This window comes from Bubalus kerabau, chromosome 20, assembly GCF_029407905.1.
Source record: "Bubalus kerabau isolate K-KA32 ecotype Philippines breed swamp buffalo chromosome 20, PCC_UOA_SB_1v2, whole genome shotgun sequence".
Lineage (NCBI taxonomy): Eukaryota > Metazoa > Chordata > Mammalia > Artiodactyla > Bovidae > Bubalus > Bubalus kerabau.
This window is the reverse complement of record NC_073643.1, coordinates 2,646,309-2,673,513: the sequence shown is the minus strand read 5'-3', so window position 1 is coordinate 2,673,513 and position 27,205 is coordinate 2,646,309. Positions and strand designations below refer to the sequence as shown.

At 43.4% G+C, this 27,205-nt stretch overlaps 1 protein-coding gene across 2 annotated transcripts in view; it reads left to right on the top strand.

The window, feature by feature from the left end:
• The window catches only part of EGFR (epidermal growth factor receptor), a 215,269-nt gene that overhangs the window by 148,715 nt on the left and 39,349 nt on the right, over positions 1-27,205 (top strand). For both annotated transcript variants that reach the window (XM_055557573.1, XM_055557575.1), the window contains 11 exons: positions 3,772-3,840; positions 4,673-4,791; positions 6,007-6,148; positions 7,364-7,480; positions 11,088-11,214; positions 11,309-11,382; positions 11,586-11,676; positions 13,941-14,140; positions 14,978-15,110; positions 17,682-17,772; positions 19,174-19,331. In XM_055557573.1, coding sequence (XP_055413548.1) covers positions 3,772-3,840; positions 4,673-4,791; positions 6,007-6,148; positions 7,364-7,480; positions 11,088-11,214; positions 11,309-11,382; positions 11,586-11,676; positions 13,941-14,140; positions 14,978-15,110; positions 17,682-17,772; positions 19,174-19,331 — 1,321 coding nt within the window. The remainder of the gene's footprint in view (positions 1-3,771; positions 3,841-4,672; positions 4,792-6,006; positions 6,149-7,363; positions 7,481-11,087; positions 11,215-11,308; positions 11,383-11,585; positions 11,677-13,940; positions 14,141-14,977; positions 15,111-17,681; positions 17,773-19,173; positions 19,332-27,205) is intronic.

Genomic DNA, 27,205 nt, shown 5'->3' with positions numbered 1-27,205 from the left:
ATTAAAGTATAAAGGAGATAGAGAATGCTTCTGACATAGGCATCAGAAAGGGACAGAAGAGTACCCCCTGCTAGTCCCCAGCTGGATGTTACATAGTCACTAGCAGTCTGTTAATGGAAGACAGGAAGGTCTTAGGCCTTTAAGTACAGTCAGTGGCATTAAGCACATTCACGGCGTTCTGCAGCCATCACCACCAGTCGTGTATTTTCCTCTTGACAAACTAAAACCGTCCCCACTGACCACTAACGCTCCACTCCCAGGCCTTGCATCCATCATCTCACTTTCAGCCTACGAATTAGACAACTTTAGGTGCCCTATATGAGTAAAATCACACAGTATTTGTCCTTTTGTGACAAATTTGACAAATTTGTACTTTTGTGACTGACTGCTTTCACTGAACACAGTCTCTTCAAGAGCCATTCAAGTTAGAGCATGTGTCAGAACTTCCTTCCTTAATATGGCTGAATAATATTTCATTTGTTTATACATTCATCTGTCAATGAACACTTGAATTGCTTGACTGACTTCCACCTTTTGACAATTGTGGACAAAATGCTGCTGTGAACATGGGCATTGAGCCCTTTGACTGTGTAAATGCATTATTCCAACAGATACCCAACTGACCTACTTTGCTTGCAAGAAAGCAAAAGCTTTCTTTTACAATGTAAAATTTTACATTTTCCAGAGATGGAGGTTAGCCTTTGCTCAGCAATCTGATGAACAGTGGGGAGGTTAAATTGTGTAAATTTGTAACAACAACAACAAAAAATAAAACTGACATGGAAAGGCTGTGAGCGTAATATGGTTTTGCTATAGATCAAATCAGGTACCCAAAGTAGCTCACCTGCCCTCCTTACGCCATAGCTGCAGAAATGACCTGGCAAAACAGTGTTGGGAAAGACAAATGGTGAACAGGTTTATGCAATAATAAGATTCAAATATTACAAAGCTACAAGCAATAAACCAAGATGGTATTGGTTTAAGAATAGACATATAAAAATAAGCCATAGACAAATAAGACAGTCGCGTTCACTTTTCACTTCCATGCATTAGAGAAGGAAATGGCAACCCACTCCAGTGTTCTTGCCTGGAGAATCCCAGGGACACCAGCCTGGTGGGCTGCTGTCTATGGGGTTGCACAGAGTCAGACACGACTGATGTGACTTAGCAGTAGCAGCAGCTGAATCAAATGTCCATAAAGAAATGACATTGTAAGCAAATAAGAAAAGAATTAAATATTTAATATATTATTCTGGAATGTCACTACTAAAGGAAAAATACCTAAGTGACAGAACTATTAATGGAGTTTTTTTTAAAGGAACTAAGGATATTAGGTTAGTCACATTGAAATTACAAAACCACCATCACCCGTTGCCTGTGTTTCCCTCATTAGTTGCCTGACCAGGGACAAACTCACAGTCTTGCTCCTCTCAACTGGAGCTTTCAGGTCACAGATGACTTCTGAGAGCTTGTTTCATGTCATCTTTACCCAAAAAATCTCATAAGGTGATTTAAGTGTTTTATGGACATGGGTTTTATGGACAGAAAAGTTACTTAATATTACGTTATTATTGATGTAGTTTGGAATTTGAAGTTAGAATGGGTAGGTTTACTCAAGAGGAAATTGAAATAAATCTATAATCCACTTCATATACCACTGTAAATTCCAAATGCATGTTAAACATAAAAAATGTTGAGTGTATATATAAGTGCTAGAAAGAAACATAAAAATAAATATTTGTAATATCAAGTTAAATAAAAGCCAAAGTTAGATACTATAAAAGAAAACTTCCATATAAAAAAATATTAATGATAGGAAAATACTGTGCAGCTTCTGACTGCCTTGTAAAGGTTAATATTGTTGCTATGTGACTATGTAATGTAGTCTTCTAAATCCTAAGGAAAAGGTGACTACCTCTCCAAAAATGGGTCAAGGACATGAGCAGCTCCCCTCTCCCCATCACACACACACATACACACACACACACACAGCCAAAAATAAAGTAAAATATTATTTGTCATTGTATTACAAATGGTTAAAATAAAATAAAGAAGCATCATTTTTGCCTTTGCTAAAGACATATGTTCCTTTTGATTTTTCAATGCCTATATTGGCAAAGAAACAGAAATTTACATAGTCTACTTGTGGGCATGTAAGTTAATTTTGGCAATATGTATTGAAGTTTTAAAGTATGCATGCCTCTGGCCTATGAACATCATGTCTAGGAATATTAAGGAAAAAATGAGAGGAATGAAAATTGTAAAGGATGCAGAAAAATATTTTTGTTCAAGCATATTCCTTATATCCTTGTGTTTAATACATTTCAAAAGAAACTTATGTCTAAAAACAAGAGATTGGTTAAATAAATTGTGGTACAGCCATGCCATTAAAAATTAATGTTATTTTGCATCAAACCTGGACTGGCGACTCATTTCATATATGATATTGATATATGGCAAAACCAATACAATATTGTAAAGTAAAAAAAATAAAATTAAATAAATAGAATAAAGTAAAATTTAAAAATTAAAAAAAATAAAAATTCATGTTAGGTAGAAGGATATTTAAAGGCATGGAAAATTGTCATAATGTATCATGAATTATTAAGTTATAATGCAATGTGTAATGTGATATTAATTCTTATGTATAGATATACTTATGCCTATATTGTGGAGAAGGCAATGGCACCCCACTCCAGTACTCTTGCCTGGAAAATCCCATGGACGGAGGAGCCTGGAAGGCTGCAGTCCATGGGGTGACTGAGGGTCGGACAAGACTGAGTGACTTCACTTTCACTTTTCACTTTCATGAATTGGAAAAGGAAATGGCAACCCACTCCAATACTCTTGCCTGGAGAATCCCAGGGATGGGGGAGCCTGGTGGGCTGCCGTCTATGGGGTCGCACAGAGTCGGACACGACTGAAGCGACTTAGCAGCAGCAGCAGCATGCCTATATTGATTACCTCTGGATGCTCCTCAATTCTTCTTTTTGCTTTTTTCTGTTACTCATATTTTAAATAATCTCTGTGATTCTTTTTTTGTCACAGTAGTTTAAGAATATAATCATAAACAGACTTTGAATTCCTTAATTGGCAAATATTTCCTGTGTTATGGAAAGATGTCATTAAACATTTTTATTTTAAATATTTTCTTTTATAAACTTATATGCTTATAATAGAAATTTGAAAATATGGTAACATATAGGGTAAAAAGGAAAGATCACATGGTGTCACTGTACAGACGTAACCACACTGAACATACCTACCTGTTACTTTGCTCTTTCCTCTTAGGTTTCTCTCTCTCTCTCTGCCTTGTCTCCGTTTCTGTCTCTTCTCCCGGTGTATGACTGACACCATCCGTTCGGGGCTCAGCTGCCCATCTTTCAGGATTTTGAGAAGCACCAGCATTGCACTAGGGCCTTTCACCCCTGGGATCAACTATAAACCTTGTTGGTCATACTGAAGGGGTGCCCTCGTCCCACCATCACTTGGCAAATCATCTCTTCCATTTAAAACTGAAATTCTCCCAGAGACTGAATTCTCCTGACTGTAGCAGACTTTGGGACATATATTAAGTCCCTTGGGTTTTTTCCCTCATGAGCGTCTTTTTAAATCATCTTGCAAACCAACCAGCTGAACAAGTAGAGAATAAGAAATTTGAAAGCTCTTGTTTCTAGGCTGCAGCTCTGCTTAGAGGCTGGGGCAGGTGTTGTCAGTTTCTCGTTCCCTTTCCCTGTGATTATGAATTTAACTACTACTTTTATATTTTAGGCCCAAAGTGTGATCCAGCCTGTCTCAACAGAAGCTGCTGGGGTGCCGGGGAGGAGAACTGCCAGAAATGTGAGTCAGGAACAGAATTTCACTGGCCACCTTCTTCCCTTACACTTGGCTGATGGTATTGATGTTCGTTTTCCCTTTGAAGACTCCAAGCATTGTTGATTTTAAGGCCAGATGTTAGCAGCTACATGAGCGACAGGCTTGCACCTCTCCCCGCATGCGCTTAGTCCAGCACGGGCCACTGCCGGCGCTGCAGCCTGGCATGAACCAGCGCGGCCCGCCACCCAGGCCTTCTCTCTGAACAGTCGTTTTGTTTTTCCTGGAAACGGAAGCTTGTCTCTGTTTCTTGCATCACGACACCTCCTGTGTCCTCTCCCTTCCTGCCCCTCTTTTGGGTACCCACCTCCAGAGAAGCAAGAGCAGCTTCTTGAAGGGGATTTTTCTGCGGGAATCCTAGCTTAAGACCATGAATGGCCAGGAAATCTAGGGACATGTCAGCTTGATCTGTGTTTAGGTCAAATTGTGATGTGATTGTTATGCCCTTTTAAACACTGCTTTCTGACAGGCGTCATGTTATTTGTACATACTTTCTGTTACCCCAAAACTTAATTCTTGTCAGTCTCTAGTTTAACAAGTCTGAAAGTCCAGAGTTAATCTGAGTCAGTTCTCCTAAGTGATTAAAAACAAGTAGAAAAAAAGAAAACATACAGTAAGAAAGATCAAGATAGTTGAGTTTAGCAGAACAAGCATGTTTGGGAACTTAAGTGTAGAATCACTAAATTCATCCTTGTTATCAGCCTTTCATTGCCATTTGCAAGCGCTCCCAGGGTCCCTGAGAACTGATCCCTCCACCTTCCTGACCCCGCAGCTCACAGTGGCCTTTGCTTCCTTTCAGTGACCAAAATCATCTGTGCCCAGCAGTGTTCCGGGCGCTGCCGCGGCAGGTCCCCCAGCGACTGCTGCCACAACCAGTGTGCCGCTGGCTGCACGGGGCCACGGGAGAGCGACTGCCTGGTAAGACGCACCGCAGCTTCTGCGGCCCGAAGTTCAGGGGCCTCCCTTTGACTGAAATGTGCTGACTGATGTTTGCAGCCGCTAGGTAACAAAGCATCTTTCAGTGACCGGCCTTCACCACCTACTTGGTGACCTTGGGTAAATTATGTGACCTCACCTACCGTTACGTGGTCTAAAGGGCACGACGTATGTGGCATCAACACCCGAGACCAGGGCACAGAATGAGCCAAACACTAGCTGTGTTACTTGCCCCTCATGCCTGTTGTGGCCCACGCCAGTGTCAGCACCACTGATTGCTCTGCTCAGTTCTCCTTACAGCCTAGAGAGCTGAGGCTGCAGGGACCCCTGAAATGTCCCCAGTGAAGTTAGGCGATCACACAGATCCTCAGGGCCAGGACAGCTGGACTCCATTTGCACCTTTTGCCCCTAAAGCCTCTGCTCTTTCCGCTTGGCTCAGATGCTTTCTGCTGATTCCCCAGCCCATGAGGGTGCTGAGGGCCTCGCTGTAGTCCCTGTGACTGCGGAAAGCTTGACCAAGTTCTGGTGTCACTGTGGGCCACTGGTGCCACACGTCTGATTATGGGTACCTTGTGTGTCCTGAGACCCCAGGACAGGCAGCCAGGGTCCCAGAGGCAGCACTGAGTGATTCCAAACTGGGAGACTCACCTTGAGTGGGACCCAGAAGAGTCTATAGTTTTTAGGAACAGGGAAACTAATGTTCCAGGGGCTGGAGGGGCCCTGGGCTTTGGACCCCACTGGTCTGAGCCAATTCTTCCAGGCTGCTGGAGGGAGGCAACACCAGGCTCTTGGTCAGGACCCCTCTGTGTGTGGTCTGATTCCCTCTGCACAACAGCCCCCAGACAAAGTTCTCTGTGTTTGATAATAAATTCAAAACTGTATCCTCAAGTGTTGTTTTTAGGAGGGAAATTGGACGTAAGTTAAGTTGAATAATTTCGCTCTAGAGTTACTACTCTAGCGTGTGAACTCCTGCCTTATTTTGAAAGTTAACAGAGATGTGTTTTTCCCTCCTCATAATCTCCTCAAAACTATCTGGAACAGCGTATTTAAGAAAAACCATACTTTTAAGAAAACAGTCTTTCTGCTCCTCTTGAGAGTGCTTTACTAGACGTCTGCTCTGACCAGACCCCTGGACACAGAGGGCTGTGGCCCCGCTCCCCGTGGAGTCTAACGATCACACCACCCCTCCCATGGCAGGTCTGCCGCAGGTTCCGTGATGAAGCCACCTGCAAGGACACGTGTCCGCCACTCATGCTCTATGACCCTACCACCTACGAAATGAAGGTCAACCCGCTGGGGAAGTACAGCTTTGGTGCCACCTGTGTCAAGAAGTGTCCCCGTGAGTGTCCCTTGTGAGCCCCTTCATTGCCAGGCACCTGTTTCTGCTCTGTCTCCTGCTGAGGTTCCCGTATCCCCCACTCAGGGATCCTTGGGTCCCTGTATTCACTTCAGTATCAGGCAGGTGAGGTGATGGCTGACCCCAAGTTGGTTCTTGTGTCCTGAGCCCAGCCATGGTTGCCCAGAACATTCCATGGTCTGACTGGCACAAACCCATGGCCGTTGGGCCATTTCTCTGTTTGGCTCTTGTACTCGGCAGGTGTTTACAAGGCCTAAATGAGAGAGAAGTCAGAAGACCGGCCTTCTTTAGCGGTTAAAAACCTGGGCGTGTTTGTGCCGTTAGGAGCACAGAAGAGAGCTTTTTGCTTGTCGATTGGCTTTGTTTAATTGTTGGGGCTTGGGTTTTGCTTATTTGTGCTTTACAGGAGACTCTAGTATTTAGGGAAATGGCAACATGAGTGATTTCATAGGAGAGGAAGTGATTTTCAAGAAGGAAGATTAACTAAAAAAAAAAAAATTGTTTTTAAGAACAATTATGAAGGGGAGATTTATACTACCAGACTTGTGAACATGAAATTTAAAAAATTTGGAACAACAACAACAAAAAAAACCCACAAAAAAAGTCATCGTGAGGTAAATGGCAAGATAAAGAAAATTTAGCCACAACTGTGACAGAGATATAATCTTTGAGAGAATTTGAAATCTACAGGAAACCACTCAGAGCCTCAGAGAACATAAGCAGACAATTTACAGAAGGAAAGTGACAAATATCCACTAAACACCCAGACAAACGTCCAGTGGTTCGAGGATCCACTTGGGGAAGTCAAAAGAAACAGAGAGAGTTCCTGAAAAGTTTATTATTAACTTCTTATTAGTTACTTCTCCCTGAGTGAGGGCTAAGGCAGGATGTGGACCCTGTTGCCCACAGAGGCCCGAGGGGATGAGGGTGGCCAAGAGAAGAGTGGTCCTTGTTTCGGGTCACTTTTTAAAATAAATATTAAACTTTTAGCTGTGAGTCCTGAATGTAAGCATCATAACCAGCGAGCAGCAGCCTGATGGGGAGGCCATGAACACCCTGAACCCCATTCCTCTCTGTTTGCAGCCTTTCCTTCTTGTCCTTAAAGTAAACAGAACCAGGGAATCACCCGTCATCAAGTGTCATTATGCCCAGAACACCTGGTGCCGCGTTCACCACCTCCCTTTCACTGTCCCCCAGGTAACTACGTGGTGACAGACCACGGCTCCTGCGTCCGCGCCTGCAGCTCTGACAGCCAGGAGGTAGAGGAGGATGGCGTCCGCAAGTGTAAAAAGTGTGACGGGCCTTGTGGCAAAGGTGGGAAGCTGCCCGGTGTGGGCACGGGGCCCTCTCTGCTTCCAGTCATGGCTAGGCTCCCTGCCCCCAGACCCTCAGCATCATCCTCAGACCAGATTTGAGGGAGTCTCCAAGCTCAGAAACATGTTCCTTCCTTTCTGCTGTGCTCTATCCCAGAGGTATCTTCAATGCCAATTTATCCCTTCTTATCCTGCACTTTATCTTTTATCTTGACATTTTTCAAACACCCAGAAGCATTGCAAAATACTGTAATGAACACCCATCTGCCCTGAACTTGAATTCATCAGTTTTCAGTAGTCACCACGTTGTTCTCACTCCGTGTTTGTGTCTCTCTGTATGTGTTTTCTGAGTCCTGTGATGACTACAGGTATTATAACACTTCACCCTGCATTCGCCAACACACTTTTGTACAAACAGGACATGCTCCTAAGTAACAAAAGACAATTTCACTCTTATCCCATGTTTAACATTGATTCTAGTTTTCAGTTTAATTTCAACTCCCCTGTTATCCCAATATATCCTTTTTAGCTGCTTTTCAATCCAGGCTCTTCATTAATTCAAGATCGTTTCTCAGCCCTCTTTCCTCTGATGCTGTGAGGAGTCAAGGCCAGCTGCTCTGACCGCCCCTGTCTGGTCGGGTCATGTTTCCTGCAGGGCGGGACACAGATGGGGCACTGCAGGTAGAGAGTGTCCCACCAGGGGTGCACAACTCTCATCTCATTACCTCTGTGGCTTCTCTGGCTCAGTGGTAAAGAATCTGCCTGCAATGCATGAGACCTGGATTTGATCCCTGGGTCAGGAAGATTCCTTGGAGAAGAAAGTGGTAACCCACTCCAGGATATTCTGGACAGGGGAACCTGGGTTACAGTCCATGGGGCTGCAAAGAGTTGGACATGACTGAGTGACTAAACCACCTCGATGGCAGAACCAATGATTCGCCTGAAGTTGCATCAGTCAGATTTCTTGGCGATTGTAAGAATGACTTCCTATTTCTGTCATTTCTTCTATATTTACTAGTGGACATTCTGTTTCTAAAATAGCTTTCTTAGTACCCATGTGAGCTCACTGAACCCTTTTTTATTCAGTTTATGATAATCCCTCCTCACATTATTCACTCTGATGTCCAGACTATCTCCAATGTGGCCCATGGAGCCTCCCCAGCTGGTGCCCAGGCCCTTTGGGTGTGTGCCACGCCCAGGCCACATCTTCCACTTGCACAGAAGACACATCTATACTCTAAGCATCCCCTGGAGATCACTCCAGATAGCATCATGTGAATCTTCCTTATTCTGCTTAACCCTGTTCACAATCCCTATACCATGATCTGTATGGTAATTTAGATTGTTTCCACTATTTTACTGCTATTAAAAAAAAAAATGCCTCAATGAACAGCTGCTTGCTTGAACATCTGCCTCAGATGCCACCATCTCTAAGAAGTTTCTGTGGTTTCAGCTGACACTGACCACTGCCCCATGTATTCTTTCAGAGGCAGACTGAGCCTCCATGCTCCACGCCATCCAGTCCCTCAGCCTCTTTAGGAGGTCTGTGCTATTACGATCCCCCTTACAGAGGAGGCACTATATCACAGAGGATCTAAATGACTTGCCCAGGGACCAATGGCCAGGATTGGCAGAGAGAAGCTGAGACAGCTCACAGGGCTTCAGTCTGAGGTCAGACCTATGAGCTCCCAGTGTGGCAGGCGCGTCAGTGCCCAGAGGAATAGATGTCCTTTGGCTCCTGGAAATCTTCAGGCAAAGGAAACACGCAAGGAAGAAAATGAGACGTAGGGTGGTGCCTGGAGAGGAAGTGAGTGAGTTCAGCCCCTGAAGACAGAGGCTTACTACCAGCATCCTCAAATGGATCAATAAAAGCAGAGATTATTTCTGATTTTGGTCTGTTAATTTTGTACTCAACAAACATTTTGACTCACCTATAATCATTATGCTGTAAACCCACCCGCAGTTCAAATCCTGGAGTAGTGGCCAACTGAGACCCCTTTGTGTAGGGAGATGGGAAACAGAGGTGGGAGCATGTGTGTTGATGGTCCACAGCTCCTCCAGATCTGATAGGTCTAGAGGTGAATTACAGTTTGTCTCCATATTTAGGAATTAAGGTAACCCCACCATCACCATCACGTCTAAGCAGAGAGAGAATGAATATTCTCTGAAACATGTAGAATTCTCTTCCAAACCTGTAATTAAAAGGCAAGTCCCCATCAGCAGGCATCTGCCTCGGGGCTTGTTTTGCTGAAGCCAGAGCCTTGGAATCCTAAGCAAGCCTCGCCATCCCATTCCCAGACCCACAGCGAGGTATATGCATTCCAGGGCAAACCTGGAGTTCCATGGGGCTGATGGGATAGGCCCCGTAGCCAGGTGGCAGCCCAAGCAGTGGGAACTCCAGAGAGAATGGAGAAGAAGGAGATGGAGTAACAGGGCTACCATGTCCATGGTGAGGCCTGGGGAAGGGAGGAGAGGACCTCACCCTGAACAATAAGATCTTCCATGATTATTCTTCAAAGTAAGATAAAGTCTGAAAGAGAGATACCAACAGTTGCACTGTGAGTTCTAGACGTAGAGCCACAACAGATAAATGGGCTTCGGAGGGAGATGACATTTAAGATGGAAATTAGGGAGTGAATGTAAATTAATAAATGAGCTCAGAGTGCAGAAAACGGCATCTGAGACTGATGTCACAGTAGGACATCAAAGAGATCAAAGCATGTGGCTTAAGTAGGCCCTGTGGGAGAAAAGCAGTTTATCTGATAAGACTTACTATAGTATTATTTATGATGTAATATCAGTTCAATTCAGTTCAGTTCAGTTGCTCAGTCTTGTCCGACTCTCTGGGACCCCATAGACTACAGCTCACTAGGCCTCCCCCTCCATCACCAACTCCTGGAGCCTACTCAAACTCATGTCCATCGCATCGGTGATGCCATGCTTGTGAATGGTTTTACTGACAGGACAATATTTTACTGATAGGACAATGTTCGCAGCATAATAAGTGAAAAAAAAAAAAAAAAACTACATATGTGGTATGACGTAACCATGGAGGATAACTGAAAGGACATTTTCTAAAATATCAAAGTTACACAATAGAATTTTTAGTCATTTTGTTCCTCTTTGTTCCATGTTTTCAAAGTTTTCTTCCATGGATGCATCTTGCTCTTTTAGTTAAAAAATTTATGCATACTGTTTCTTTCCATTAGAAAACTAAACTGCAGCCCAGATGAGGGCAAGGGAAGGCATTGAGGGTTTAGTGGGGGCACACGTGTGATCCCCGTGCGGTACCAACAGCCCAGAGGGCAGCTGTAGTGTAGAAGGAGCTGGAGTCCTCCGGGGCAACTGGACTCTGGCCCAGGTGGGGAAAATTGAGGAGGAGAAGGCAAGTTCAGTGAGGACAGGCAGCATCTCCTGCACTGCAGCCTCACACCCTGCCATGGCCCCTGGTCCCTGGTGAGCCTGGCAGTGTTTGCTGCGGGGATGAAAGATAGCACGCCAGCGACGGTTCCCACGGCTGCACTTCTCTTCCTGCTCCCGTCTGCCTGAGGGACCACAGCTCTTACTAATTCAATACATGTGAATGGAATAAACACCTCTCTTTACAGTTTGTAACGGAATAGGAATCGGTGAGTTTAAAGACACACTTTCCATAAATGCTACAAACATTAAACACTTCAGAAACTGCACATCCATCAGTGGAGATCTTCATATCCTGCCAGTAGCATTTAGGGGGTAAGTAAAGATCAAGTTACTGGTATACCAGAGAAAAATAGACTCTGCTCTGTTCACGGCAGGTTGTTACTGACGGCTCTGTTACTTGTTTCAGTGACTCCTTCACACGTACTGCACCTCTGGACCCGAAAGAACTGGACATTCTAAGAACTGTAAAAGAAATAACAGGTGTGTACCATTAAGTGTGTGAGTTGCTCAGTCGTGTCCGGGTCTTTGTGACCCCGTGGACTGTAGCCTCCAGGGTCCTCTGTCCATGGGATTTTCCAGGCAAGAATACTGGAGTGGGTTGCCATTTCCTTCTCCAAATAATGTCTCATACAAAATAGAAATTTCTAAGTTGTATGTGTCTGAACTTTCCTTCTGCTTTGTAGGGTTTTTGCTGATTCAGGCCTGGCCTGAAAATAGGACTGACCTCCATGCTTTTGAGAACCTGGAAATCATACGTGGCAGAACAAAGCAACAGTAAGTGGACCCCAGCCAAAGACTTGCAGAGCCTTTCTTTTGAGGTAAAAGCTACTGAAGTGCTGCAGAGACACTACAGAGAGTCCCCACACACCCTCACCTGGCTCCCCCGATGGTGACACCCTGCATCATCAGCACGGCTGTAACTGAACTGCAGATTTTCTCGGATCTCACCAGTTTTCCACGAACACTTTTTGTGTTCTGGTCAGCCCACACTGCAAAGGGCAGTCATGTCTCCTTGGTCCCCTGCTGTTCATGATAGTTCCTCTGTCTTCCTTGTCTTTCTTGGCTTTTGAAAAGTACTGGTCAGGCATTTGTAGGACGGCCAGTGTTTTCTCCTGATTTGGTTGAGGTTTTGTACTTTTGGCAAGAATAGCACTAAGGCTACCAGTCCTCATCAGCACCTCATTTCAGGGGACCTGAGAGGCACTGAGCATGTCTTTCAGGTCTTCCACTTTTCCAGCTCCAGCACACAGACACACACACATGTGCACACACACACATGCACACACACATATGCGCACACACATGCACATGCGCACACACATATGCGCATGCGCACACACACACACACACAAGCATCTTTAACATAATAAGGGTAATAATGAATTTTGTGGTGAGGCAAAGTTTGGGACTCTCTTGTTCAAACCTGCCTTGGAAAATATCTGGTTTTGAGAACTGTTTCTCATAATTGACACCTGAGAGGGCTACATAATACTGTGAGTATTAAAAAAAATCAGAATACAGTGAATGTAAAATAAGCATCCCTTTCCAGAAATCATTCCAGCTTTGCATCTCTGATGCTAAACATGCAGCTAGTATCATTTCCCAGAAAGGCCCTGTGCCCTGAGTTCCCAGGAATACTTCTTTTGACCAAAGTTCATATAGAGATGAGAGACTTAGGTCAGTTTTCTTGGGTGACTAGCATGTACCTCTCAGCTTAGTTTTAGGGTTTTAAACATAAGGCTGACTTTTTTTTTTTTTTTTAATTTATAACATTTGCTGAGAAGCCCAATGATAGACAGTTCCTCCTGGGGAAGTGTGACACCTGCCAGACCTCCCTGCAGGGAGGACTTCAGCTTTGCCCCACTGGCATGGCTCCCCTGAGCATGGCTAAGGGAAGGGATTCCTAAAAGCAGGGGTGCAGTTGAATACACAGGAGTCACACTGTGGGGGGGACACAGAGAGGAAAGAGTGGGCAGAGAAAGAGAAGCGAGGAGAAAGAGGTGTTTCCCGATTACACTTTACATTTTGTCGTCTCATGCCTTCATCATCAGCCTCTCTATTCAGTGCTGTCTCAACTGGTCTGTTCCCACCTCGGTGTTTAGTGAGCTTCCTAACAATGCACATCTCCTTCCTGTGGTTTCCCGTCATTGCAAACAACAGCCTCCTCCATGTGGTGTCCACAGTGGTCCAGGCTCTGGCCTCTTCTCCCTTCCCAGACCCCGTCTTTCTGCTCCTTTCTGCTCCAGCAGCAGCATGTGATTCTCAGTGCCTGCCACGTGCTCCTCTGTGTGGAAGACTTCCTTCCCTTTAGTGAGAATAACTTCCATCTGGTCATGTGATGAACACGTCCTGGTCCCCTTGTAGGAACCTAGCACAGGGTTGGGTAGTGAAGAAAATATCATAGTTCCTGCTCTGGAGGTCCTGATGATCAGGCATCACCTCTTCCAGAGGCCCTTCCTCAGACTTGTTTAGGTGCCCCTGCTCTTTGCCTCTGTGGTCCCCTCATGACCACTCTCATGGTACTGGGTTAAAAATGATTGTATCATCAGTGGACAAAGGGCTTTTTGAGAGCAAGAAGCACACACTTAACCTAGAATTAGAATAAAATTAGTCACATATTACCTCAAATATTTGTTCAATAAATGGATGAGTAGATGGATGGATGGGTAGGTGGATGGATGGAAAGCTGAATCTATGATTTTTGAAGTATATTTGGATATTTGAAAAGTTAACATATTCTCAATTGCCAAGCAAAGTTAAAATGCAGTAAATTAAATAATGATATTAATAAATTATTCAACCCCTAGTCTGCCACTAGAGTTAGAGATATTAAATGAACAAGGAACTAACTTTTCCCTGGAGGAACTTTAAAAACACTTGCAATTTTCCAAAGTTGCAGTACAGACCTTCCATAACATGACTTACATGACTACAAACCGGAAGGCAGTAGTAAATCTAAAGTGGTACAGAAAAACGTTTTTGTTGATACTATGCTGTCATAATTTTTCACAATATTATTTTTTTTCTCTTCAACTTAGTGGCCAGTTTTCTCTTGCGGTTGTCGGCCTGGATATCACATCTTTGGGATTACGCTCCCTCAAGGAGATAAGTGATGGTGATGTGATAATTTCAGGAAATCGAAACTTGTGCTATGCAGATACGATACGCTGGAAAAAACTTTTTGGGACCTCAACTCAGAAAACCAAAATTTTAAACAACAGGAGTGAAAAACAGTGCAGTGAGTAATCACTTTGGTTGATTGTGGAGATGGTTCTAACAGGTCATTTATTTTGATTTAGAATATTGAAAGGCTACTCCCAAACATTTAAATTACTTTTTACATTCCTAAGAAGCAAATTAAGGGAAATGTGTATATTCTTTTGTGACGTTCATCAGATTTTTTTCTAGATAATTCTCATCTCATAGGATAAATCTGCCTTGAAGTCTAGGCCATCAATCATTGGTAATTTACAGAACAAAATTTAGTACTGATTATGGCATTTTAGCTGTGTGTTCCTCCCTACTCATTCCATCCCCAACGACTAAACACATTCTCATACACACACACACACACAGACACAGAGGAATGGGGTGAACATTTCACACTGGCATTTCCAGATCCGAGTTCACAGCCATAGTCAGCTTTTGAACTGGTGCCTGCACCTGTGCTGAGATCCTGGCCACGGGCAGAAGCAGAGCCAAGTTCATATCCCAGCTTGAGCCCTTCCTAGTTTTGAGGCATTCATCAGTTTACTTAAATCTTTGGGCTTTATCTTCCTCATCGATGAAATGGAGGCAATAAAGATTCTCACACCATAGTGCAATTAAGAGAATTGGTGAAGTTCTGGGTGTCTTCCTGGTTCTGTGCCCCATACACGCATGACAAGGACCCTCAAGCTTTCTGCTCCTGCAGCTCTGACAAGCTCCATCTAGATATGCTTGGCACCCAGCAGGGCAAAGGGGACTTTTGCCGGGCATCTGGAAGCCCTCGTGTCACTGCTTCTCCCGGGGGCACTGGTGTATGTTTGTGGCCACTGTTCCTTGTCTGACCATGGGCCTCACCCTGTATTCTCAGAGGCCACAGGCCACATCTGTCACCCACTGTGCTCATCAGAGGGCTGCTGGGGACCTGGACCCAAATACTGCATGTCCTGTCAGAACTTCAGTCGTGGCAAGGAGTGTGTGGGAAAGTGCAACATTCTAGAGGGGTAAGAGGTTTTTGTTTTTTTTTTAATTGCTTTGTTTTGATTAAAAAATAAGACTTAGGATTGTTTTATAAGTGTATAGTTAATCAGTCTGATTATTTTCCTTTATTTTCTTTTCCTTTTTGTTTGTTGACAGTTGTTTTGTGTGTGTGTGTGTGTTTGTGTGTGTGTGTGTGCGTGTGTGTATAGATTTACTTAGTTCATTGTTTTTGGTTGTGCTGGGTCTCCGTTGCTGCTTGCAGGCTTTCTCTAGTTGCAAGAAGCAGGGGCTAATCTTCACGGTGGCATCTGTTGTTGCAGAGCACAGGCTCCAGAGCTCCGGCTCAGTCATTGTGGTACACAGGCTGAGCTGCTTCACAGCATGTGGGATCTTTCCAGACCAGGGATTGAACTGGTATCCCCTGCGTTGCAAGGCAGACCACTTGACCACCCAGGAAGCCCTGTTGACAATTGTTAATCACAAAAGGACATGAAAATACATTTTTCATTACTTAATCCAACCCAATATATAGAGTCTCTTTATCTGGAAATTTATTTTTCCAAGCTACACAAAGTTCCCAAGACAAACAGAACGGTCTTCCATGGTTCAGATGACCAAGACCATGGCCATTAGTCGTATCCTTGTAGCATGGCATTCCTGCTGTGTCAAAACACAGCTCCAGGTTAATTTTTGTTTACATTCAAGACACACTGAACAGTGCAAATAACTTTAAATAGAACCATGGACAAAGAAATAAACAGTTTGTATAACATTTGTTGAATTTATTGCAGTCAATAACAAGTACAGTCTGTTGATTCTATGGGAATTTTGATATTGAGTAAGGCTTTGAATGATCTCAAATAGTAACGAAAATAAACTAACAGGAAAACAAAATGTAAGGATAGCAACTGGAAGAGGCAATTTTTTAAAAATAAAGAAAAAGAGAAATTTTGTGGTAAAGAAGAAGATAGGAGTTACAGATAGCTCTAGGAAATTTTCCTTTCTGTTTCACTATCAGGGCTTGGACTACAGCTCAGCTCAACTAACTAAATACTCAGAAGCAGGATGAATTCAATTCCACAGGACTCCTTTAGCTGATAGGCTCATTAACTGAACAGAGTAATTTGCATAATCAATAGTAGTGTTTCAATAAGTAAGAAACACTGGTGTAATCCTTATGGCTGCAAGCAGATGCTGAGCTCACGTTTTCAGTGTTCAGGTCTCTCTGAAGGGGCTTCCCCAGTGGCTCAGATGGTAAAGAATTTGCCTGCAGTGTGGTAGACCCGGGTTCGGTCCCTGGGTCAGGAAGATCCCCTGGAGAAGGGAATGGCTACCCATTCCAGTATTCTTGCCTGGAGAATCCCATGAACAGAGGAGCCTGGTAGGCTACAGTCCATGCGGTTGCAAAGAGTTGGACAAAACTAACACTTTCAACATTTTTCTCTTTGAAGCAACAAAGTAATTAAAATAACCTTGGCAGTGGTGCCTGGGTCTTCCTATTAGAGAATCCTGGTGTCCAGCAGCACCTTCTCTGTTTGCAAAACTGGCTTCTATACTGGGTGTGGTGACCCAAGAAGCAGCACAGGGAAAAGTCATGTGGCTCTTTTGGTTTAAGTGATGCTGACTGCCTGAGAGGACTCACGGAACATATCTTTGGGCGTGCACACTTCTTGTTCCCTGCCTAGTTAACTCCGAGTAGTCTTAAGAGCTGCCCACATCTACCATGTCCTTTCAGTCAAGCATCAGCTTCTCAAGTATTTATTTATTTACTTTGTGGTTGCACGGGGTCTTCACTGCTGTGCACGGGCTTTCTCTAGTTGCAAAGCATGGGGCCTGCTTTCTCATGGTGTTGCTCAGCTTTTCCCTGCGGTGGCTTTTCTTGTCGCAGCCCACAGGCTCTAGGTGCACGGACTTCAGGAGTTGCAGCGTGCAGGCTCCATAGTTGTGGTCATGGGCTTAGTTGCTCTGTGCCATGTGGAATCTTCCCAGATCAGGGATGGAACCCATGTCCCTTTCATTGGCAGGCAGATTTCTCTCCACTTTACCACCAGGGAAGTCCCACTCTATCCATTTTTGAGGAATGGCTAAAATAGTCCAAGCAAAATATTTCATACCTGTGTTCCATTCTTACTGTTTTTAGTAATAATCATTAAGAAAACTTTAATAGCTCTCTTTCCCCTTCCCAGGTATTGATCTAGTTACCATTTCTTTGCAGCGTAACTTAAATATCCATGAATCTGATATAGGAGGGGGTGCCTTTTAAGGACTATTATCTTCTTTTCTCCCATGTGTTGGCTTATCTAATATTCAGAGACTGTGCCTGTAGAAAAAGTAGAGAAGCTGTTTTGATTATAAATGAAGCTTATGCTTTGTTCTAGGAGAAGATGACTAAAGATTCAGCTGACAGAATCACTTTATTATATTACAGTATAGCCCTACTTTCCCAGACGTTTGACTTTTACATAAAACTGTTTTGTCTTTCTAAGAGAGGTGGTTGGTGTCACCTGAACCTTCAGACAGGTGAACCCAGACAGCATTTGGAAGCAGGGTCTGTAGGGATGGCACTGACCAGTTTCCTGCCTTCCTCCTGTCAGAGAGCCCAGAGAATTCGTGGAGAACTCCGAGTGTGTGCAGTGCCATCCAGAATGCCTGCCCCAGGCCATGAACGTGACCTGCACTGGACGCGTAAGCAGCATGTTTGATGTTACCCCCACGCATCAGCTGCAGACCCACAAGGATGACCCACCACCATCACCCCATGGCTGCTAGACTGCCGTCCAGCCCACTCCCCACACTCGAGCCCGTCCCGTCCCGTCTCACAGCCCTCAGGGGCTGTGACTAAGGGGAGGTCGGCATGTGGCCTGGCTGGGTCGAGCACTCATCTTCTCTGTCCAACCCCCAGACGCACACGGCGCTGCCTGGTCTCAGACCACAGAGCAGGGCCCTATGAACAGGGTGCAGTGACAGCCAGCCTTCACTGTCCTGACATCTGCCACCCCTGCTTTATCATCTTAATCAAACGCTGCCACATTCTTATTTAACGTTAGTTTATAGTTATTTGAAGGAGGTTTTTTAAATCACATAGAAAAATTTTCAAAATTCAGTTTCATATCTACATGTTCAGTAATATTTTAGAGAGTGTAAGTGAGAATGAAGATCCCTCTCACACCAATGTGTTCACATTGTTAATTCTCAGTATTACTTATATGAGGAGCTCTATTTGGATTTCAGCTGCAACAGTCATATCTAAATCTACTGACAGAAAATGTTTTTCAGAAGTTCTCTGAATCAGACAGATGATGATAAGGTTTTGAGGTACAAGCTGCCAAAATAGCTGGTTACAAAGTAAACCACTGGTTTTTAGGTTAGTGTTGGGTTAACTTTTCATCAGTGAAAGAAAATAATTGGTGCTATTGATTGACTTAGTCATCTGATTGTTCTCGCTCTGGGAACACTCAGTCTTTGAGACATAAGGGTGCTTAGCCAACAGGCAGACCCTCCCTAGCCACCTTACTTCAGCCCTTGTGAAGTGTGTGGATGCAACCCAGGCAGCCCTAATGTACTGACAAGTTTAACAAACAGAACCAAATTTAGCACAGCACAGTTAATTATGCAGCCACTGTCTCTACACCTGCCACCTTCTCAACACTGGGGAAACGCAGGTGTGGGTTTGCTGAGCTTTGCCTTGGCAAGCACAGCTTCCTGCAGAAGCCCCTCAACTTCAAGCATGATTCACAAGGAAGCCCATCTGAATGATAAGGATGTGAATACACACGTAAACCAATCAGTGTTTTAACAAGGAAAAAGCCCACAAGGTATGAAGTAAAGTCAAGTAAAACACCCAGCTCACTTTATTTTATGTTTTCATATACAATACACATTTAAAGTCAAGAAGGCTTTCTTCTCACCTGTTAACAGTGGTTACATCAGGCAAGACACAGTCAGAGAAGAATTTGTCCACTTGAAGAATTTCTACATTGTTTGACTTTTTTTCATGATATATATTTTAAGTAAAAAGTTACTTCATTCTGAAAGACACATACATAAATATTTGATTTATGAAATGGTTTTTCTGCCTCGGTGCAGGGACCAGGCAACTGTGTAAAGTGTGCCCACTACATTGATGGCCCTCACTGCGTCAAGACCTGCCCTGCTGGAGTCGCGGGAGAGAATGGCACCCTGATCTGGAAGTTTGCAGATGCCAGTCACGTGTGCCACCTGTGCCACCCCAACTGCACCTATGGGTGAGTCAGGGAACTCTGGGTCTGCAAGAGAAAATGCAGACTCATAAACTGAAAACATTTTCCAAACTGTCCAGGCAGTAGAGTACAGAGGTTTGTATTAGAGTCAGTTCCTCCGGGTGTTCTGGCCCCACAGCCACGGCAGCAGCAGTGAAACTCTCACGGGAGGTAACAGTGCTCACCAGAAAGCCTCTCAGCGTCTCCAGCTGTGCATCATGCCAGGGCTCCGTTCTGCTGTGCCAACAAGTCCAAACAAGAGGAAGGGACAGCTGGGATGAACACGAGGTCCTACCCTATCCTCAAAGGTTTCTACACATCTTTCCAGATGACTGGGATTCCTGTGGGAATCCTTATTGTTTTACAATTAATGGAAGATAACATTGCCTAGAATGTTCCTTAAAGAAGCTTTTTCTTTTACCTAGTTGATCGCTAAGTTGTTAGTAGGTAGATTAAAACTATTTTGACTACAGTTAGCTGAAGCACTCTGAACATTTGTATCTTGTTTACTAAAATAATAAATTTGGCAATGAAACTAGACTACTTCTAGAAATCAGAAGGAAAAGTTGAGTTCTCATATATATTTCATATTCCCTTCTATCTCTCAGTCCTCGACCTTATTTAGAACCGTTACTCTTCTCCAGAGCCATCTCTTACTAGCTCTGTGGCCTTTCGCAAGTGTATTACCCTGTCTGTGCCTCACTTTTCTCATCTGTAAATTAGATTAATACTACTGCATTGCTCACAGGATTTCTGTGATCTTAATACACGTAATGTACTTAAATGGTGCCTGGAACACATGCGTGCTCAATCAAGGACTGCACAAAAGGAGGCGTGGGGCTGTTGGTGTGGTTATGATGTTCATAGGCAGTGGTGGTGCCAGTGTTGGTGGTAGTGATGGGGGTAATTGTGATTGTGATAATGATTAGTGTCCTGAAGGCATGCAGAACCTTCCGATTAGACTTCCAAAAATCAGGAGTCTTGAAAAGTTTCCAAATATGTCCTAATATTTTAACTGTATTTGTATGTACAAAAATGGTCTTAATGACCCAGATAATCACGATGGTGTTATCACTCACCTAGAGCCAGACATCCTGGAGTGTGAAGTCAAGTGGGACTTAGGAAGCATCACTAGGAACAAAACTAGTAGAGGTGATGAATTTCAGCCAAGCGATTTCAGATTCTAAAAGATGATGCTGTTAAAGTGCTGCACTCAATATGCCAGCAAATCTGGAAAACTCAGCAACAGCCACAGGACTGGAAAAAGTCAGTTTTCCAGTTGTTTTCCCAAAGAAAAATAATGCCCCAAAATGTTCAAACCACTGCACTGCTGCTGCTGCTAAGTCACTTCAGTTGTGTCCGACTCTTTGTGACCCCATAGACAGTAGCCCACCAGGCTCCCCCATCCCTGGGATTCTCCAGGCAAGAACACTGGAGTGGGTTGCCATTTCCTTCTCCAAAAACCACTGCACAATTGCACTCATTTCACATGCTAGCAAGGTAATGCTCAAAATCTTTCAAGCAAGGCTTCAGAAGTATGTGAACCAAGAACTTCCAGATATACAAGCTAAAAAGCAAAGGAAACAGAGATCAAATTGCCAACATCCACTGGATCATAGAAAAAGCAAAAGAATTCCAGAAAAACATCTACTTTTGCTTCGTTGACTACACTAAAGCCTTTGACTATGTGGATCAAAGCAAACTGTGGAAAATTCCAAACTTTGCAGTTCCAGTATGAACCACTTTGCATCAGATCAGAACAGATCAGATCAGTCGCTCAGTCGGGTCCGACTCTTTGTGACCCCATGAACTGCAGCACGCCAGGCCTCCCTGTCCATCACCAACTCCCAGAGTTCACTCAGACTCATGTCCATCGAGTCAGTGATGCCATCCAGCAATCTCATCTTCTGTCGTCCCCTTCTCCTCCTGCCCCCAATCCCTCCCAGCATCAGAGTCTTTTCCAATGAGTCAACTCTTCACATGAGGTGGCCAAAGTATTGCAGTTTCAGCTTTAGCATCAGTCCTTCCATTGAACACCTAGGATGATCTCCTTTAGGATGGACTGGTTGGACCTCCTTGCAGTCCAAGGGACTCGCAAGAGTCTTCTCCAACACCACAGTTCAAAAGCATCAATTTTTCGGCGCTCAGCCTTCTTCACAGTCCAACTGTCACATCCATACATGACCACAGGAAAAACCATAGCCTTGACTAGACGCACCTTTGTTGGCAAAGTAATGTCTCTGCTTTTGAATATGCTATCTAGGTTGGTCATAATCTTCCTTCCAAGGAGTAAGCGTCTTTTAATTTCATGGCTGAAATCACCATCTGCAGTGATTTTGGAGCCCAGACAAATAAATTCTGACACTGTTTCCACTGTTTCCCCATCTATTTCCCATGAAGTGGTGGGACTGGATGCCATGATCTTCGTTTTCTGAATGTTGAGCTTTAAGCCAACTTTTTCACTCTCCACTTTCACTTTCATCAAGAGGCTTTTGAGTTCCTCTTCACTTTCTGCCATAAGGGTGGTGTCATCTGCATATCTGAGGTTATTGATATTTCTCCCAGCAATCTTGATTCCAGTTTGTGTTTCTTCCAGTCCAGCGTTTCTCATGATGTACTCTGCATATAAGTTAAATAAACAGAGTGACAATATACAGCCTTGATGAACTCCTTTTCCTATTTGGAACCAGTCTGTTGTTCCATGTCCAGTTCTAACTGTTGCTTCCTGACCTCCATATAGGTTTCTCAAGAGGCAGATCAGGTGTTCTGGTATTCCCATCTCTTTAAGAATTTTCCACAGTTTATTGTGATCCACACAGTCAAAGGCTTTGGCATAGTCAATAAAGCAGAAATAGATGTTTTTCTGGAACTCTCTTGCTTTTTCCATGATCCAGCAGATGTTGGCAATTTGATCTCTGGTTCCTCTGCCTTTTCTAAAACCAGCTTGAACATCAGGAAGTTCATGGTTCACATATTGCTGAAGCCTGGCTTGGAGAATTTTGAGCATTACTTTACTAGTGTGTGAGATGAGTGCAATTGTGCGGTAGTTTGAGCATTCTTTGGCATTGCCTTTCTTCGGGATTGGAATAAAAACTGAGCTTTTCCAGTCCTGTGGCCACTGCTGAGTTTTCCAAATTTGCTGGCATTTTGAGTGCAGTACTTTCACAGCATCATCTTTCAGGATTTGGAATAGCTCAACTGGAATTCCATCACGTCCACTAGCTTTGTTCGTAGTGGTGCTTTCTAAGGCCCACTTGACTTCACATTCCAGGATGTCTGGCTCTAGGTCAGTGATCACACCATCATGATTATCTGGGTTGTGAAGATCTTTTTTGTACGGTTCTTCTGTGTATTCTTGCCATCTCTTCTTAATATCTTCTGCTTCCGTTAGGTCCATACTATTTCTGTCCTTTATCGAGCTCATCTTTGCATGAAATGTTCCTTTGGTATCTCTGATTTTCTTGAAGAGATCCCTAGTCTTTCCCATTCTGTTGTTTTACTCTATTTCTTTGCATTGATCGCTGAAGAAGGCGTTCTTATCTCTTCTTGCTATTCTTTGGAGCTCTGCATTCAGATGTTTGTATCTTTCCTTTTCTCCTTTGCTTTTCACTTCTCTTCTTTTCACAGCTATTTGTAAGGCCTCCCCCAGACAGCCATTTTGCTTTTTTGCATTTCTTTTCCATGGGAATGGTCTTGATCCCTGTCTCCTGTACAGTCTCAAGAACCTCCTTCCATAGTTCATCAGGCATTCTATCTATCAGATCTAGGCCCTTAAATCTATTTCTCACTTCCACTGTATAATCATAAGGGATTTGATTTAGGTCATACCTGAATGGTCTAGTGGTTTTCCCTACTTTCTTCAATTTCAGTCTGAATTTGGCAATAAGGAGTTCATGGTCTGAGCCACAGTCAGCTCCTGGTCTTGTTTTTGCTGACTGTATAGAGCTTCTCCATCTTTGGCTGCAAAGAATATAATCAATCTGATTTTGGGGTTGACCATCTGGTGAGGTCCATGTATAGAGTCTTCTCTTGTGTTGTTGGAAGAGGGTGTTTGTTACTTTCTGGAGACTGACAGGCATAATGGGAAAATATAAAAACACTAGCAAGGAGGGATATATTGAGTAGGGTTTAACTTTACTAATGGTCATTCATTTAGTTCAGTTCAGTCGCTCAGTCATGGCCAACTCTTTGCAACCCCAAGGACTGCAGCACACCGGGCTTCCCTGTCCATCACCAACTCCTGACACTTGCTCAAATTCATGTCCATCGAGTTGGTGATGCCATTCAACCGTCTCATCCTCTGTCATCCCTTTCTCCTCCTGCCTTTAATCTTTACCAACAGCAGGGTCTTTTCAAATGAGTCAGTTCTTCACATCAGATGCCAAAGTAGAGGAGTCTCAGCTTCAGCATCAGTCTTTCAAATGAATATCCAGGACTGCTTTCCTTTAGGCTGGATTGGTTTGATCTCCTTGCAGTCCAAGGGACTCTCAAGAGTCTTCTCCAACACCACAGTTCAAAAGCATCAATTCTTCAGTGCTCAGCTTCTTTATTGTCCAACTGTCACATCCATAATGACCACTGGAAAAACCATAGCTTTGACTAGACAGACCTTTGTTGGCAAAGTAATGTCTCTGCTTTTTAATATGCTATCTAGGTTGGTCACAGCTTTCCTTCCAAGGAGCAAGCGTCTTTTAATTTCATGGCTGAAATCACCATTGCAGTGATTTTAAAGCCCAGAAAAATAAAGTCTTTCACTGTTTCCATTATTTCCCCATCAGTCTGCCATGAAGATGCAACTGGGTGCCATGATCTTAGTTTTCTGAATGTTGAGCTTTAAGACAACTTTTTCTCTCTCCTCTTTCACTTTCATCAAGAGGCTCTTTAGTTCTTCTTCACTTTCTGCCATAAGGGTGGTGTCATCTGTGTATCTGAGGTTTTTGATATTTCTCCTGGAAATCTTGATTCCAGCTTGTGCTTCATCCAACCTGGCACTCAGCATGATGTACTCTGCATGTAAGTTAAATAAGTAGGGTGACAATATATAACCTTGACGCACTCCTTTCCCCATTTGGAACCAGTCTGTCAGTCTGTTGTTCCATGTCCAGTTCTAGCTGTTATTTCTTCACCTGCATACAGATCTCTCAGAAGGCAGGTAAGGTGATCTGGTATTCCCAGGTTAAGAATTTTCCAGTTTGTTGATCTGTGACTGATCCACACAGTCAAAGGCTTTGGCATAGTCAATAAAGCAGAAGTAGATGTTTTTCTGGAACTCTCTTGCTTTTTCGATAATCCAATGGATGTTGGCAATTTGATCTCTTGTTCCTCTGCCTTTTCTAAATCCAGCTTGAACATCTGGAATTTCCTGGTTCATGTAATGTTGAAGCCTGGCTTGGAGAATTTTGAGCATTACTTTGCTAGTGGATGAGACAAGTGCAATTGTGCCATACTTAGAGCATTCTTTGCCATTGCCTTTCTTTGGGATTGGAATGAAAACTGTCCTTTTTTAGTCCTGTGGCCACTGTGAGTTGTCCAAATTTGCTGGCATATTGAGTGCAGCACTTTCACAGCATCATCTTGTAGGATCCGAAATAGGTCAGCTGGAATTCCATCATTTCCACTAGCTTTGTTCATAATGATCCTTCCTAAGGCCCACTTGACTTTGCATTCCAGGATGTCTAGGTGAGTTATCACACCATCAAAGTTATCTGGGTCATGAAGATCTTTTTTGTATAGTTCTGTGTATTCTTGCCACCTCTTCGTAATATCTTCTGCTTCTGTTAGGTCCATGCCATTTCTGTCCTTATTGTGCCCATCTTTGCATGAAATGTTCCCTTGGTATCTCTAATTTTCTTGAAGAGATCTCTAGTCTTTCCCATTCTGTTGTTTTTCTCTATTTCTTTGCATTGATCGCTGAGCAAGGCTTTCTTATCTCTCCTTGCTATTCTTTGGAACTCTGCATTCAAATGGGTATATCTTTACTTTACTCCATTGCCTTTCACATCTCTTCTTTTCTAACTATTCTCTAAGGCCTCCTCAGGCAACTATTTTGCCTTGTTGCATTTCTTTTTCTTGGGGATTGTCTTGATCACTGCCTCCTGTGCAATGTCATGAACCTCTATCCATAAGTCTTCAGGGACTGTTGTCTATCAGATCTAATCCCTTGAATCTGTTTGCCACTTCTACTGTAGCAATTTGATTTAGGTCATACATGAATGGTCTAGTGGTTTTCCCTACTTTCTTCAATTTAAGTCTGAATTTAGCAATCAGGAGTTCATGATCTGAGCCACAGTCAGCTCCCAGTCTTGTTTTTGCTGACTGTATAGAGCTTCTCCATCTTTGGCTGCAAAGAATATAATCAGTGTGATTTTGATATTGACCTTCTGGTGATATCCATGTATAAAGTCTAGTCTCATGTGTTCTTGGGAGAGTGCTTGCTATAACCAGTGCACTCTCTTGGCAAAACTGTGTTAGCCTTTTCCCTGCTTCAGTTTTTACTCAAAGACCAAACTTGCCTGTTACTCCAGGTATCTCTTGACTTCCTATGTTTGCATTCCAATCCTCTATAATGAAGAGGGGATCTTTTTGGGGTGTTAGTTCTGGAAGGTCTTATAGGTATTCAAAGAGCCATTCAGCTTCAACTTCTTCAGCATTACTGGTCGGGGCATAGACTTGGATTATGGTGATACTGAATGGTTTGCCTTGGAAATGAACAGAGATCATTCTGTCATTTTTGAGATTGCATCCAAGTACTGCATTTTGGACTCTCTTGTTGACTGGGAGGGCTACTCCATTTCTTCTAAGGGATTCTTTCTCACAGTAGTAGATATAATGGTCATCTGAGTTAAATTCACCCATTCCAGTCCATTTGAGTTCACTGATTCCTAACATGTTGATGTTCACTCTTGCCATCTCCTGTTTGACCACTTCCAATTTACCTTGAGTCATGGACTTGACATTCCAGGTTCCTATGCAATATTGCTCTTAATAAAGCATCGGACTTTACTTCCATTATCAGTCACATCCACAACTGGGTGTTTTTTGTTTTGTTTTGTATTGCTTTGGCTCTGTCTCTTCATTTTTTCTGGTATTATTTCTCCACTTTTCTCCAGTAGCATAATGGGCACCTACAGACCTGGGGCGTTCATCCTTCAGTGTCATATCTTTTTGCCTTTTCATACTGTTCATCCATTAGCAGATTTTTTTTTGTCTTTGACGATTATGGTTTTCCTAGGAGATAACAGATTATGAGAAAAGGAGAAGCCTGTGTCTGGTGTAGGGAGGAAAGTCCGTAAGCTCTTTTAGGGTCAAGACTACATTGTCTGACACCATGGAAAAGGGGTCTTAGACCCTCAAGACCAAGAGGAGTACAGTGCAGAGATGAGAGCCCTTTGAATGAGATAGAAAATGATGTGTACACCCGTGGAGGATTCATGTTGATGTATGGCAAAACCAATACAATATTGTAAAGTAATTAGCCTCCAATTAAAATAAATAAATTTAAAAAATAAAAGAAGAAAATGACTAGAACCATATGGCAGTGTACATCAAACAAGCACAAATCCTGTTCACATACCTGAACGGGGCTTCTTCATCTTTCCCCTGGCCAAGAATGTTAGTCTTCTCCATCAAACTGGAATATTCAGTCTTGCTATTGAATATTCAGTCTTGCATTGACAAATATTGCTGTACTTCAAAACCAACTTATTCTGCCTTTTCATCCGTCATCCTGTAATCAGAATAGCAGATGGTGGTGCCCCCCCAGAATGGGAACCCAGCTGCTGAGGGGACACGTTAAGACAAATGCTATCTATGCTTCGTGTATGACATCTTAGTTGTATGGAAGAGGGTGAAGCCAGTTTCTGGCTTTCTGGGTCTGCCAT